The 16757-nt window shown below is 38.1% G+C and overlaps 1 protein-coding gene across 18 annotated transcripts in view; it reads left to right on the plus strand.

The window, feature by feature from the left end:
- UNC79 (unc-79 homolog, NALCN channel complex subunit) overlaps nt 1-16757 on the plus strand; it is a 102439-nt gene that overhangs the window by 16129 nt on the left and 69553 nt on the right. For 16 of the 18 annotated variants that reach the window (XR_010831977.1, XM_048070406.2, XM_048070395.2 and 13 more), the window contains 13 exons: nt 377-469; nt 1586-1641; nt 2298-2427; nt 3702-3766; nt 5577-5665; nt 6832-6872; nt 8109-8137; nt 9185-9414; nt 9710-9881; nt 10923-11153; nt 13385-13575; nt 14448-14571; nt 15561-15701. Coding sequence is in view for 17 of the 18 variants with exons in the window: in XM_048070406.2 (XP_047926363.2) it covers nt 377-469; nt 1586-1641; nt 2298-2427; nt 3702-3766; nt 5577-5665; nt 6832-6872; nt 8109-8137; nt 9185-9414; nt 9710-9881; nt 10923-11153; nt 13385-13575; nt 14448-14571; nt 15561-15701 (1592 nt within the window). In the remaining variant the exon portion in view is untranslated. Of the gene's footprint in view, nt 1-376; nt 470-1585; nt 1642-2297; nt 2428-3701; nt 3767-5576; nt 5666-6831; nt 6873-8108; nt 8138-9184; nt 9415-9709; nt 9882-10922; nt 11154-13384; nt 13576-14447; nt 14572-15560; nt 15702-16757 lie in introns of those variants that run through there. The other 2 variants (XM_048070411.2, XM_048070413.2) reach the window with 2 other exon arrangements.

A 16757-nucleotide genomic window follows, 5' to 3' on the forward strand; every position in this document is an offset into this window, starting at 1 on the left:
CTCCTTGCCTTTCCTACGATCCAAGTCATAGGTGCATGTGACTATATGACTGAAATTGCTCTGACCAGTCTGTGGGTTCTGAAGGAGAATGCCTCAGAAGATCACTGTTTTTGGTCGATGCAGCTCTGAGGAAGAAATCTCACCAATCTGAGAGACCAGGTGTGCGGTCTGTGAAGCAATACCATATTCTTAGCCATATTTTTCTTCTGGGGGTTTCACCCCCACCAATATAGTATGGTTCTGTTTTATTTTTCTAATTACTTGGTACCTTAGGATTTTTTTTTTTCAACACTTGGAATCAGAGTTATATGCTTTTTTTTTGCCTATTTTTCCGTGTTGTACAGTAAAAAATCTTTTTTTCTCCCTTTCTTTTAAGTGGGCTCCTCAAAAAGGGAAGGTGTTCCAGCACATGTCAATCTATCTGCATCATCAATGCTGATGATTGCAATGCAGTACACATCAAATCCAGGTATGTGTAAACATGCAGTATGGTATAATTCTCTGTGAAACTATCGGTCATGAAGTTCTGTGACAAACGTGATCAAAAAGGTTCGGTGATATAAAATTCCATCTCACAATCCAACAAAGGATAAAAAATGAATGATTTCAGTCAGAACTTGTATTTCTGAGCATCGTGCTTGAAGTCATCATTATGTAGATAAGATTTCATTGTGGTGAAGAATTAGGATTGGACCCAGGATTGAAGCGTCTGATCTACTTCTGCTTGACATAAGAAAATAGTGTTGATTTGTAACGTCAGGGTTGGAGGGAAATCGCTATTAACTTTGAGTATAGAATTTCATAGTAAAAGTTTGTCTTACGTTATGATTCATATCCCACCAAGTTCATGACTGTTACCATTTTTTAAAGATGGCAGGTAATGCTGGCTGCAGGCTCAGAACAGAACTATAATTAATTTAATTGTAAGTAGAAGTACCTAACCGTAAATGCCATTCTCTCTCGCTTCGGTGCAACCCCAGTTAAATCAGTGGGGTCACACAACCAAAACAAAACAAAACTTGATCTGAGGGATCTGTCATATTTCATAGTAGTCAACTACCTCCCATTTTATGTTTTTACTTAACTGGGTAGATGCTGTGTGTGTGAGGAGGAACCCCACGCTGCAGTATGTGCATGAGACGTGTCACATCATGCTACACCGTGGCACACAAAGGAATGGTGTGCTGTCACGTGTGACTTCTATTACTGCCTTACGATGAATGACAAGATACACATTTACAGCTTTATATAGTGCCAGAAGGACAAATTTTAAGCGAATTAGCAGATATTCCTAAACGAGACATGTCCAAAAAAGATCTCCGTGGTTCTGCAAAGAGGTGTACCATTGTAAGGCTTTTCATCTTACTGCACTTCTTGACAGAAACAAGCTAGTAATATTTTATTTCTGGTCTTTTGTAATAACTCTCTGGGCAGTGATTCTTCAGCAAACCCTTTAAAATAAGAAGTAATTAAATTAAACGTAGAGTTTTGGACTGTCAAAGCAAAGCCAGCTAGTTAATTACATCACTTCTGTAACTTGAGTTTCCATTTCAGTATTATGTCTATACTGTCTTTTCTCTCTCAGTGTATCACTGCCAGTTATTGGAATGCCTCATGAAATATAAACAAGAAGTATGGAAAGTAAGTTTCTGATCATATATACCTTGTGGAAATGACTGGATAGTAATGAAAACCAGATGACTTGAAAATTGAACTGACTATGTGCCAAGAATTCTTAAATGATCTCTATATCCAATCCTCCTGAATTATGGAGAGGAAGGTCCCTCAATTTTTAGTTTACAGAAGCAGCTCTACCTTTTGTAGAACAAAGCCCTTGTTCTAAAAAAAAAAAAAAAAAGCCCTTTCCTAAATACTACGTAGTTGTGGCTCCAAGTGGCAGAAATTTTAATAACCACCAATCTTCTCAGTTCATGTGGGACTGAACTTTTCCAAGGACTCTGGGTGAGTATTATGAGTATATGAATCAGAGAAGGATACAGTTATTTAGCTATATCACAGATCTTTGCTCCATGGCTAGACAGAGGCTTCATTCACTATATGTTAGTGTGTGGGGGGGGTCATAGCTGTTGGATGTTTCATTCCAACTCAGAGGCCAGTTGAAAACATACTGTTGAAGTTTGTAATCTAGTCTACTTGTAAGAGGTTACAAAAAATAATTTGTAGGGCATGAAATGACTATATTTTATTTGTTTGGGTATCTTTGTGAAAGAAAATAATACACACTGAATGGTGTTTTTACCTTGCAAAATAAATATCTTGTACATTTCTCTCCTTAGGATTTGCTATATGTCATAGCCTATGGACCATCTCAAGTTAAACCTCCAGCAGTGCAAATGTTATTTCACTATTGGCCCAATTTAAAACCCCCTGGGGCAATCAGTGAGTACAGAGGACTGCAGTACACAGGTCAGTGCAGCTTTTTGTACAAGCCAAAAGTAAAAAAAAGTAAAAAAAAAAAAAAAAGTAAATGGTCTGGAGAGTGATAATTACGTGCTTGCAGTTCTAAGATGTATTTTGAAAACATTTGTTCTGTAAGTTGGTAATTCCATAAGTATATCAATACAATATCCATTTGTCTGTGTTTTCAAAAGATGCTATGAAAAATAAAAAATGTGATTGTGGTTAATAAAAATGTTGTGTTACTCCAAATGCTACCTAAAGCAGAACAGGAGAAGAAATAAATACAGCATTCCAAATGGTCTGCGAAACTGCTTTCTTGGCCTCAAAAGGGTTCTGACTTATGTTCCTTTCAATTATTGCTTTGATTGCTTTTGTTGTGCCAGCTTCTATCTCTGCTGCTGTTGCTAAGGCTCTTTATCTGGCTGTTGCTGTCAAAAAAAAAAAAAAAAAAAGAAGATGATGTCAGGTGAAGTCAGTATAATGGATAAGTTCTCAAGACTGAATATACTGAGAGAAAATGTTAGACAAACTCAGCAGTGTAGCTGGAGCTGAGAAGGCAGACAGTACAAGGTCCTCCGTCTACCAAAGTTCCTGATAGATGTTTGTACGTAAAGCCTTCTCTTGAAAGGTTGATAGATTTTCTTGATTTTTTTTTAATCATTTTTCTTTTACTGCTTTTTATCTCTTGTTTCACGGAACCAGGTCTGTAAACTAAACTATTCCATTTGAACCCTTAACAGCGCTGGGTAGACTGGAATCATTTTTCTCTATATAAGTTTTCTGTTAATGTATCCCAGAATGAGTTGCGTGTTTTCTGCAATTGCATGGCATTTTTTCACTTGGGGGCATTCCATAAGGCATCCAATTGATGCTGCTGGAACACACCGTTGTTGTTTACTTCTTGTCATTACAAAAATAAGTCTCCTTCTGTGGCTAAACTATTCTTCCTTTATTATAACTGTTTTCATTTAGCCTGTGAATGTTATTTAATGTATTGAGTTACTCCTACTGTCCTGCTCTGGGAGGGAACAATAATTCATTCATTCAAGACTTCATGAGATGAGGAAGGGCCTACAAAGGCTATATCTGTGTCTTTCTTTTTTCTTTTCTTTTTAGGTTGTTTATTGTAGTTATTAGGCTTCCTGAGGAATGGCTAGGTCTTCTCTCGTATTTATGTAGTACTTACACAAGAGGATCTTGTTCTTTATTGATACCGCTAGACACAAAGAATATAAATATCTTTTCTCTGTTAATTAATCTGCTGTGTTTTGGTTTTGCAGCCTGGAATCCTATTCATTGCCAGCACATTGAATGCCATAACGCGATTAACAAACCAGCTGTGAAGGTACTGCTGTTTCTTACAAGGTTAAATTCGACTGTCTGGAGGCAGGGGAGATTGCACTTTGCCCCAGCTGTATGACCTAGTGATGTGCAGATGACTAAGGGCGGTAGTTAAGGGTACAGCAAAGCTTTTCAAGACTGAAGGTGCCAGAACTATCTGAATATATTCTTTGGATGCCTAAAGCAAGATAGAGTATTTCCTTCAACAACTGTGTGTCAAGTCTTGATGCTAAACGTGAGAGTGGTTACAGAGCACTTTATAAAAATTCTAAGCAGGCTTCTGGCTAATCCATTTAAATGTTTTCCTGAACATATGTATGTGTGTAAAATATATATGCAAATCTTATTATATACATGAAATATTATGTCAGTTACAGAGGTATATGTTCACCTTGGTATCAGACTGAGGTCATACAATGCATCTACACTCATTCCTTTGCTTGGAATGTGTCTGAAAGCAAATGGCAACAAGGCTTTACTTACCTGTTTTACAGCCCATGTTTAAGAGGGGGTAAATGATAGCTTTCCTGCTTATACACAAGATAACAAGTAAAATGGTTTGCCCAAGATCATTGAGCTATTCAGTTGTAGCGACAAGAATAGCATCCCAAGTCCAGAGCATGCTACAGTTTGGCATACTAATTAGTTAATTAGATTTGTATATAGTTAAATATGTAGATACAACCAATTTTTCTGGCATCAGTTCATATACTAACATAATTATATTAGTCAAAAAGTTCTTCAGTTAGCCTTTTCCAGAGGCCGCTATACTGATTGGCCTAATGGTGATGCATCCCACAAGCCCTGCAATGGACCACTTCAATGACCACTTCAATTATTCTCCATGATCCCTTTCCCTAGGAAGAAAAGCTGGAAGGTGTTGCCTCATGTTATAATGATGCCACATTGAGACTAATCACTGAGCAGAGCAAAACTGAAGCGCCATGCTTCTGTTGTGTGACTGAAGCAGTCATGATCTGTCACCACTTGGAAGAATGTAGCCTGTTGTCTCTTGGATAGACAAATGTAAATTTGATTAACAAAGATGAGAAACGTTCAAAGAGTCATTTGCCTTTATAAAGCACTTTGGTGGAGTAAGAAACATTTTAAATGGTTAAGATATTGTGTATGCATACTACTTTTTGACTTTTCCTTAAGTAGTACAACATGCTTAAACAAATGTGTGTTTAAGCATATTGTCCTGTAATTGACTGACATGTGGAAGGATAAAAGCTAATGCAAGACAGAGTACATTATTTTGAAGTTTGGACGTAAGTTTGGCAACCTAAGCTGCCAGGGGTAGCTACTGGTCCATAGTCTTTATTCTGTAACTGGAATTGTGCTGGGTAGTTAACAACTGTGATGACTGAAAATTAGATTTTGCTGGAAGAGGCATTATTCAGAGAGAGAAATCTGGACTTCTACCTTACCTTGCCCTGAGCAATGGGTCTTCTCAGTGTCTGTGTCTTTGGAAAGAATAAAAAGCGTGTCATGACTATGTAATGTTAATGCATGTGAATGTATAACACAAAAGATACTTGTCCTTGAGAGAGTGAATATCCAATATTGATATTGCAACATGCCTTGTTCTTTTCCCATAGGCTCTCATTTTCAGTTACATCATTTTCTTTGTTAGAAATGATTTGAGATCCTCCATTGCCATATGCTTAGTAGCATCTTTCCGAATACTAAATGCTCTCAACAGTTACCAAAATGTTAATTACATATTTTGTACTAGCATTAATGTATCAAACATTTTCTCAGTGAACTTCCATGGGCAGATGTGTTAATTCTTTTCCTTCTCTGTGTTTCAGATGTGCATTGATCCATCCTTGTCTGTGGCTTTGGGTGATAAACCACCTCCCCTTTATCTTTGTGAGGAGTGCAGCCAGAGAATTGCAGGGTAGGTATATATACTAAGAGCCAGAAAATGATCAGGTATTGTCAGTTAAACATTGCAGTTCAGAACAGTCTGTTACAGAAGAGTGTTAGGCTTTTTCTTTTTTTTTTTTTGTATGATTAGCATATTATTTGTATAGTTAACCCCACTTGAAATAAATTGAGCATAGTGAAACTCAGTATGAATAAGGATTACAGAAACTTACCCCACATGATTAGCACTTCTAGCTTGGACAGTAATGAGCCTTAAAGTTAAGATCTCTGAATGAATAGATAGCGTGAGATGAATTAACTATGATAGGGGAACCTTATTAATGTGCAGACTTTTGGTTATTAATTATTTTTTTCTCCACATCCTTTCGTTGTCATTAAAAGTATGTTACAATGAAAGATCACAGAGACTGTTGCTTTTCTGTAGTATGCACTTCAGATTATTCTCTATCACATACTGTGAAGCAGCAGAGTAAAGAATTAAAACTGGTCCAGGCCTGTCCAGTTCATGAAAGGACTATATCCTGAAATGAATTAACCTCACGTACTTTTTTTTTTAATTGGAAATTTTATACACATTTCTTTACAAGATCTACTAATACTTAAGGTGACTTCCAATCATTAGTTCCAATGGGCAAGGTTACAGTTAATTCAGAAGCTACATGTGCATTATTTTTTTGTTTGGCCTCAGTTTAACAGACACCTTTGTATCATACCAGCTGCAGGAAGGAGCAGTATTGTGGAAATCATCTTAGTTTTTTACGTTATTGATTTAAAGCTGCGGGGTAAAGTAATTGAATTTAGCAGAAGTGTAGCTTCTGAGGAGGCTTACAGTAAATGGTACAATTTTTTTTCCACGTTTGTCTTTCATTCTTCACTATCATTTCTTAGTCCTCAGGCTTTCAGACTGCACGCTATTTTCATTTAATAAATTAGTGACTTAAAAGTAATTTTTAAAAGCTTTGAACATGATATGCCAGTCTCAGAGTGGTAATTTTCAATAAGTCAGACACAACAAAGAGAAGTAATGTAAAACAGCTTGCAATTTATGAAACTATGTAAAAATGCTGCTTCAGAATAATGTCATCCTACCACATTAATTTAGATAACTTTCGTCTGTGCAAAAATAAATGCATACACAAAGAAATGAAAAGCTAATTAGATATATGATTTTTATAGGGATCACAGTGAATGGTTGATTGATGTTCTTCTACCACAAGGTAAGAGGTATTTCAAGGGTAGGTGCAAACTAAACATAATTGTACAACCCTGTCCTCACTGATATTTCTGCATACTGTATTACTTGAAATGCTGCATTCTATTTTAAAGGAATATTGTAGAAATTTGAAGTAGCTTGTATTTAATGCTGCTTAATGTCTTTGAAGTATTATGGAGAATTAACTAGTCCTCTACTTGAAATAGTATGCAACTCGTCATGTGTGAGGAAATGAAGACAATTGAATAGATTTTCAATTCTTGAAGCATCCATAGGTGGGGCCAAGTTTTTTAAAAGTACCTGTGTCCAAAAAAGGGTCTGGTTCTTTTGGTCATCTGGCTTTGACTCTAAAGCTTTTAAAGCTTCAGAGAATTGACTGTATGAACAGAAAGTTTAAAGGATACCAGAAAAGGACATAAAATATTTTTCATTGATCCAGTCATGGTCCATTGACCAGTGAAAGTGTGTAGAATTATTTGCCAGAGTGCAGACAAAGCTTGTTGACAGACTAAGTAGAATTTCCTGGGCTTAAAGGGCAGTCACATATTCTCTAAATTACAGTTTTCAAGGGCAGAACAAAGACACTCCCCTCCCTCTCTGTTCTGCAAACTGAAAAGTGTTAGGCAGTGGAATTTTTTCTTGCTGTCTCCTTACACTTGTAACGTAATCCAGATTACAGAATTTTTCATTTACTTAAGGGAAGTACTCAGCCACCTACATTCACTGAATCAGATATCGCTGAGGCAAAAGACCGTGTAGGTACTGACTACAGGTTGAATCTGCAAACATTTCTCTATGGAGTTAGGGGCCACAGACATAGTGGCTATATGTACATTGTGAATCTAAACGCACTAATCTTCCTGCCAGCTTTCACAGGCAGCGTAGGCACATCTGACCCATGTCTCCCACAGTATGCCAATCACATTAGCACACCAACAGAAGTACTGCTACAAGTCTGTCTGTGAGGCAGAAGCATGAGCAAGGTGGATGGGATGCACAGCACACCACACTTAATTTACCAAGGCTGTTCTTTCATTTCAGTGTAGAAATAGCTAGTAAGCCCAAGTATACAGTATCCCACCTCATGCAATCCAAAAGATTTAGAGTTTTCAGTTATATCGGGAAGCACAAGTTTAGCCTCAGAGACTTCCTTGCAGCAATTCCATTTTCCCATGGTTGCCATAGTAAAACAGAAGGATCATCATTCTGTGTTGATGTTTTGTATGCCTTCCCCTTACAGCTGAAATTTCTGCTATATGTCAGAAGAAGGTAAGATTAAGTCATTTGTGTGATGGGGCATGATTTGGTGTTGTGTGTAATGTCATTCCATTCCTGTGTGGTGCATTCTTTTTTGTACCATTCCAAATTTTCACAATTTATCCATGAATGCATTTGTTGGTAGATGGGAATGATTTAGCAGCAAGACTTCTTTTTGTTTGAACTACTGATATTTGATTGGAGTTGAAGGTTTTTATTGAAGGCGTAATTAGTAAGGCAATTCAATTATGCAGTTGAGCTGGGTTGTGATTCTAAGTCTGCTTCTGAGGAAGATGGAGCAAAAAGATGAATTTTAAATCTAAGTGTCTTTTATCTTCTTGTCTTCCAGAAGTCCTGGGTTAATCCTAAATTGAACAAAACTCCTACTGTAAACAGTAAATCATTTTAAATATATGGACTGAAAGTCTTCAGTGCTGTAAAAAGATTGCTGACAAAAAGAATCTGCTTGCAAAACATACCAGCTACTATGATTTAATAACAGTTTAATAATGAGGATTACAGTATATAATATATTGTAGATCTGGTGTGGTAAAGAAAGCTTTTATGTTTGGCCAGATTACCAGAGGGCAAAAATGAAGGTAGAGCATATTTCAGAGGTTTGGACAGTTACGTGTGATAAGCCAGATCCTTACATAGAGTAAAATGATATGTCAACATTGATTATACTCCCAAGGATCTGTCAGTTGCCATATGTAACTTAGAGACATTTTGAAATATAAGCAGAGGGTAAGAGAACTACTGTAAAATTTAAAGCTTGCTCGAAGCCGGAAAGTAGAGGTTGATGACTTAACTTTTGGTTCGGCCTGCTCCTGAAGAAGAGCAATTGTGACATTTAAGTCCAGGCCCAGCATTTAGGCCTGAGCACATACTAGAAGCTCAATGACAGTTGGTGTCAGGAGTTTGTACACATTTGTGCTTGTGCGTAGTGAATTTGGAAACAGCCAGCACTTGAGCCAGTTCCTCACTGCAGACCCTCATCACTGTTTTCAGTTCCACTGCCTGATACTTGTGTCCTGATAAAATCTCTCTATTTTCCAGAACTGTAGTTCCCACGTCAGAAGAGCTGTTGTTACGTGCTTCTCAGCAGGATGCTGTGGCCGCCATGGCAACAGGCCAGTGCGCTATTGCAAAAGATGCCATTCAAATCATCACAGCAGTGAAGTTGGGGCAGCAGCAGAAACCCACCTTTACCAGACCTCACCACCCCCGATCAATACACGGGAGTGTGGGGCAGAGGAGCTTGTGTGTACTGTAGAAGCTGTGATCAGGTAATATTGTTGGTTATACAGCATCAATATGTAAAGAAGGATCAGGTTTTCATGTAAATATTGTCTGCATAGTGCCAGGGTGCTTAACTCCTGCTGCTGTAATTAGAGCACCAATAATCTGGGAGTGTTGTCCTCATGGAAGAATTCAGCCTTGAATCCTAGAATTCAGTCTTTTTTTATTACTGTTCTCAGGAAAATGTTGACATAAGATGTCTTAATCTATAATTATCCTTGATCAGATACCTGTATCCAGTGCAGGAAGGCTGTATTCACTGACCACAAACTTGTTTTATAGCCTGCTGAAAGAAGCAGAGTTCCATGCTGAGCAGAGAGAGTATGAGCTCAACCGCAGGAGGCAGATGGGCCTCTCCTCTTCCCATCACTCCCTGGACAACACAGACTTTGATAATAAAGATGATGACAAACATGACCAACGCCTCCTAAGCCAGTTTGGAATCTGGTTCTTGGTAAGAAAATCTTTTTCTTCTGTTTCTGAAGCCTAAATGTTATCTGTCTTTTTTTTTTTTTTTTTCCCCCGTTCCCATTGTCTGAATTTAGTTGGATACTTTTCTGATTTGTAAAAAAAATGGAGTTCTGTGATACTCTCAGACTTGGAGATTACAGAACTAGTTTGGATGGAGCTTCTCACTGCCTTCTGACTCCTCTATTGAGTGTATAATAGCTATTCACCCTCTTCAGCTTTTTATTATCTCTCTGTCTTCTGAATGTCTTTTGCTGAATGTTCTCTGCTGAATGCCATTATTTTAACCCTAAGATGCAATCCCCTTTCCTTTTTTTTTTTTTTGGATTCAGTGCAGAACCTGACTTGAAAGTTTCTCTCTCGTCCCTAGATGGTAGTAAAAGCTCAAATAGTGGATCATTGTGGATTTAGCAATGTGGCTGGTCTGTGAATTCATGTACAAACTTGGTCTCAGATTTGGGACAGTTTTACAGTGAGGATACTGTTCTAGAAAAAAGTAAGTTAGGAGACAGAGAGAAGACTACTGTTAATCATTCTTTGAGAATTTTTGAGGACAAAAATTCAAAATTGTAACCCTTTTGTAAAGCAAAGATCACCTATACCAAGTAAACATCCTCGTTCAGATTTTTTTGAAACCCTTCATTTGGTTTGTCTTTACAATTTCTACATTTTGTATGTGTATCTGTATCACGTATTTTACTGGACATTAGATTACCTTTTGAAATTAAGAGTAATTTTAAAGCTTAACCAGAATATTTCAGTTTGTTGCAGCATTCTATATAGAAATTTTCAGTGTTGAAACTGAGAAACAAAGAAATTAAATGCTTAATTTTTTCTTCTCATTGCTATTTTCTGGTTAGGGAAATGTTTTTTCAATTACCTTGTGCCAAGCTCTACTTAAAACTGATCAGCTCAGTTACTGTCTATGTAATCTGCATCCATGTATCTCTGAAAATATGCAAAATATAGTAGACAAACATTTCTAGATTTAAAGGTGGGAAACCTGATTTGTGTTTCTGTCTTGCAGGTGAGCCTTTGCACTCCCAGTGAGAATACACCCACAGAGAGTTTAGCAAGGCTGGTTAGCATGGTATTCCAGTGGTTTCACTCTACAGCTTACATGATGGATGATGAAGTTGGTAGCCTGGTTGAAAAACTCAAACCCCAGTTTGTTACTAAGTGGTTGAAGACAGTTTGTGATGTTCGCTTTGATGTCATGGTTATGTGCCTCCTTCCTAAACCAATGGAGTTTGCCAGGGTGAGGGTAATTTATCTGAAGGTTAATTTATTTGCCATAGACATTAACGTAAAATAGATAAAGACTATTTCTCCCCCAGCCCTCTCAAGGCAAAAGAAATATTATTGGTAAAGGAGCAGTGGAGTTCGGGAAGTTTTCCTCTTCATAGTTTTTCTGGTTTTACTGTGCCAGAGGTGGGGGATTATTTACAGTAATATGAAGACAGAGTGGAAGAATATTTTGGGGATTGAAAGATACTGTGCTTTTTCAATAGCTGCACATCTCCATTATGCTGCCAAAGCATACAAATTTCTCTTGAGAAACAGGTTTCACTTGCCAGCTTCCAGGTGTGAGCCTGTCCTTTACTGGCCTGCTTTACTAATATGTTTCTCTGTTCTTTGCATACTTCATCTCTGCAGCTGTGAAGTAAGATTCATGAAATCACATGGTTGTAACTGAAGGGAATTTTGGGCATACTGACGCCCTTTAGCTTTGGATACCTAATTTCAGATAAGAGGCTAGTCTGCCATGGTATGCCTTATTGCTGATGGAGGGAAGGAGACTTACCTGGAAGGTCATTCTGGGTGCCTAAGTGAGACCCATGCTGGAATCACTCCTAGAAAAAGTCTTTCTTACTCTCTCCTTTAATTGTGAAACAGAACTTGCCACTTAACTTGTATGCTGAAGGCATGCATTAAAGTTAGACACGTGAATATTCCGCTATAGAAAACTAGATATCAGGATGAAAATAGGAACTTTGTGAGATGTATAAGACTTTTTCCACATTTATTGCAGCCAGCTATAGATGTGCTTTTGTAGAATTCAGAGACAGCTTTCATTTCATGACCTTCTTATGTTAAATGTCCAATCACAGAATCCTTTAGGTTGGAAAAGACCTCCAAGATAATCAAGTCCAACCGTTAACCTAGTATTGCCAAGTCTACCACTAAATCCTGTCCCTATGCACCTCATCTCCATGCCTTTTGAATACCTCCAGGGATGGTGGCTCAAACACTTCCCTGGGCAGCCTGTTCCAATGTCTTACAGCCCTTTCAGTGAAGAAAAGTTTTCTAATATCCAACCTAAATCTCCTCTCGTGCAACTTGAGGCTGCTCCTCCTAAGACTTGTTCTCTAGACCCTTCACCAGCTTCATTGCCCTTCTTTGGACACATATGGGACATCTGTTTTATTTCCTAGAATTCAGTGGCTAGTATAGGAAGAGCCATAAAGACTTGGTGTGATACATAATATTATCAGGGATGAAGCGTGCATCCATGGATTTTTCATGACCTTGTAAGTGGTACTTGCTGTGCAAGTGCAGACCAGCATATGTGTAAGTCTTACTCTGAACCACCTCTCTGAAGACAGGCCTTGTCTGTGTGGGAGGACTGGAGGACAGCTGAAGGAATTTGAGAGGTCAATGGATGCACAGGGTGTTAGAATTGAAGAAAGCAGATCTTGAGTTTGAGACTAAGGAGAGAAAGGGCTGAACCTCATGCCGTAGTCTGTTGTGGACCTTTTTCTTGTCTTGGATCCAACCCTTTTAAAAGTTTTATTACCCCCCACTGCAGTGTTGAAGACTAGACTGACAACTTGCCAGATATGCAAAGGTTCACTAGAACATGAAGACAAACAGCCATGAAATTAGCTGTGATGAATGGAGAAAAAATAGTTTGTTGGCTGAGATTACCAGTAGTTGCTGCCAAAACAGCAGGCATCTCTAGAGCCATTAGTAAGGAACAGCAGATGTGAGCTGAGGTCAGTTAGAATAATTAGTCTCTGGAGACTAGTTATTTATGTACTTAGAAGTATATTTTTTGGCTTCCTTCACTCAGGACCTTCACTCAAAGAAATAATAACAACCAAAATAACCCAAAACACAAAAGAACCAAACTTTCGAAAGAAAGATCCATTACTCTAGTGGCCCAGAGCAAATACTTTAAGGTGTAAGTTTGACCAAACAAATCTGTCCTTCACTGAGAATTTTAAACAATCGGAGGTTATTTTGTGTCATGTCCTGGAAGTAAGCATACTTCATCTAAATCTTGGACAGTGCTTCTTAGATTGTGGGTCAAACTAGAGAGGAAAAAAACAATGTAATCCCCATGGCTGTATTCTAAATTCAGGCTGGCAGGTGCTGATAATCATCCTTCATGATTTCTTGGCTGTATACGCTGAGCAAATTGGTGCTGGACCAGTTATAGGGATTAGAAATATTGCTCATAAGTATCATTCCTGGAAATACCCACAGGTTGGTGGATACTGGGACAAATCGTGTAGTGCTGTGACCCAATTAAAAGAAGGGCTGAATCGAATCCTTTGCCTGATTCCGTACAATGTAATAAACCAGCCGGTGTGGGAATGTATTATGCCAGAGTGGCTGGAAGCTATAAGGACAGAAGTGCCTGATAATCAACTGAAAGAATTCCGGGAAGTGTTAAGGTATGTAGGTATTTGTAGAAACCATTTTATCATTGTATATGTTGATTTTTGAGGGTATTAGTGCAATAAAATGTTGACAAAGAATAAAAATGCCATTCCGCCTGCTCTCCTGTGTGCAATAGACTAGCAAGTGAATGCTGCTGAATTTTTCATGAATTATATTTAGACTAGAGCAGTTCAGCTTTGGGAAAGTTTCCTTTTATTGCTGCTGATATCCTTGAATCAGCTTCTTTGCTCTGAACAAGGCACACTTTCAGTGGCTTCCTGTAGCATGGTGAAGGAAGCATCTTTCTCCTGGCCAGCTGTTGAGAAATATTGGGGATTAATAGAGCTGGCACTGAAAGAGAGTTGATTTTATTGATTTAGCTAGTATCTTCCCCCATTGAGCAAACAAAATGCCAGAATAGGGGTAGTGACTGCTGGAGTCATAATTTCATGTTTGGTGTATACCTTTCACAATCCAGCTTCACATTGCTTTTTACCGTGTAAAATGCTCTGAAACTGCCTGTAATTTTGCATTTGTAGGGACTGATGAAAATGTGTTTAGCGTGAATAAGGAATAGTGATGGAGTGGTAAGATGAAAATTTTCCTGTACATTGGATTTTGAAATCAAGTGAAACTGGGCAGGAGATGGGATGTGGTACAAATTCTTAAGGTGTATCAATAAATTCAGGGTGATAATGTGGAACCAGGACAGGTGGTATCATCAACCTAGCACAACTCCCCTGGAGAATGAGGATGCAAATAAAACACCAGAAGCGTCATCAGTGCTGGTTATGAGATTGCCTTTCTACTAGTTTTCTGTTTTCATACCTTACACAGTGTATGTTGTGGTAATTCAGCCATGCTATGTTTTTGTTCTCCTTTTCAGCAAAATGTTTGACATTGAACTTTGCCCTCTCCCTTTCTCCATGGAGGAGATGTTTGGCTTCATTAGTTGTCGATTCACAGGGTATCCATCCTCTGTGCAAGAGCAAGCATTGCTTTGGCTGCATGTAAGTGTACTCTCTTGAGAAGTCATGCTGATGCAGCTTATGATTTTGAGAGGAAAAAAAGAAGCCACTTACAAGGGATTATGGAACCTTTCTGCCCCTTGTGGTTGGTAGACAGGTCCTGGGAAGCTCTACGTTACTAGCCTATCACAACAATATACAGGAAGCCTGGGAATTCTTTTCCCTTTGGTTGTATCTTTAGGGCCATTCAGTTATCTCTTTCTGCCAGCAGAACTCTTTAGTCTCCACAGAATTTGGTCTGTAAATTCCAAAATTAATTCCAAACTCTAGAAGCAGCTGTAGTCATTCCCACATAAGAAGAACTGGATCAGACTACCTCTGTACCCACCAAGCTTTCTGCTTCTCTGGCAGTCTTGTGCTATATTTGCCCATTTGTCCATATTCACTGACATTCACCCAATGTTCGTATTCAAATACAACAGGAAAAATCATGTCAGCTTTGGGGACAGTCAGTTCAAAAGGGTATAAAATTTTCCACGGCATCTCAGAATAATACTGGTAATCTTCATTATTCATTCATATTACCACAGTGATTTGCAGATAACCAATCTTCTCAGTATATTGACATCTGTAGGCTACCATTCTGGCTGGATTGTTAGAATAAATACAGGAATTCTGTTTTAGGTAATAATGAAGATAGTTATTCATCCAAGTATTTGTAATATTTTAGCTTTGCATAAACTTTTTTGTGGAACAGTTTCACATACCTATGTGTTTGTGCATAAAACTGTTCGCAATGTGCACCAAGCATCATGCCAACAAATATTTTGAAAATGCACTTTTTTGGCCAGTTCTCTTTTGCCCTGATTTGAAGAGAAACTTAAGCTCTCATCTCACATGACCAAATCCCAAAATTAAATGCATGAAACTTGCTGAACTCAATATGATGTGATAACTATGCGTATAACGTAGCTGATATTTTTTACCAATCTCAAAACTCATACTTTTTTTTACTTATTGTCTTTCCTCAGGTGTTATCTGAACTTGACATTGTTGTTCCTCTTCAGTTACTAATCAGCATGTTTTCTGATGGAGTTAATTCTGTAAAAGAGTTAGCAAATCAAAGAAAATCCAGAGCCAGTGAACTGGCGGGAAATCTTGCAGCTCGGAGGGTAACAGTTATTTATCCTGCTTATTCTTTTCCTTTGAATAATTTTCCTAAGAGAATGCCTGTGAAAATTTAAAAAGTCATTTTTCAGTATGGCAACATTTGATTGGAAACACAAAACAAATTTTGAGAGTGAAAGAAAATTGGCATGGCTTCTTCAGTTAATACCTCTCCGTCACCTGGTCAGTGTCAAGATAATGCAAGTATGGGAGTTAACTGCACAGTTTTTCCTCCATGAACTCAGTTGGGATATTTGTGGTGTGTTTGTCATGGTATCTTTTCCATCTATTTCATTCTCTTCATTTTCTTTTAATGGCTGTTAACAACAGTTTTTTTGTTTGTTTGTTTTGTTTTGTTTTTTGGACAACTGGTCACCCAGAGTGAGTTTTGGCATTCAGGTACAAATTTGGTGGTCCTAGGGATGTTCTGGGAGGGTGACAGAACAAAATTTATTTCTGTTTTCTTGCATTTTTCCCCCTCCAAGAGATGCAAAAATTGATGTCAAGGAAACTTGTCTGTCTGGAAGAAAATGTTTGCAAACATGTAGGCATTACCCATACTTGGGCTGATGTGATTAAATTCCCAGTAGTCTCCTACTGAATGCTTCAGGGACAGAAGAAGTGGTGTTCAAAGGTCAGATCTTTAGATTTAAGGACCTACAGCATCTAGGCAATTGATGATTCTTTTCTTGTAGTCCTTCTAAACTCTGATGTAGCTCAGTAGAGAGTACAACTAGCCTGTAACCACTTCTAAACTAAGCAGAAAAAAATGGACAATCTTACTGTCTGATATTGCAGACCATAGCTGGCCTAAAAATAGACCTTGTGTTACTTAACTGTTTATCTCCTTGGAACAATTGGAGGTTCTGATGGTGTTGTAGGTGGCCTGTGGTGGTTGAATGTAAATCTGTGCAGAAGTGCATGTCTTGCTATTGTTATATCTAGTTCATTTCCAGCTACCTGTACCCTTGGTATAGCCTTAGTTATACTGCTGTGAGTACTGTGAGGTACCCACATTTATTAGCTTCCTGGTATTGAAGCTGGTATGTCTGGATCATGGG

Source organism: Anser cygnoides, chromosome 5 (genome assembly GCF_040182565.1).
Source record: "Anser cygnoides isolate HZ-2024a breed goose chromosome 5, Taihu_goose_T2T_genome, whole genome shotgun sequence".
NCBI classification, from domain to species: domain Eukaryota; kingdom Metazoa; phylum Chordata; class Aves; order Anseriformes; family Anatidae; genus Anser; species Anser cygnoides.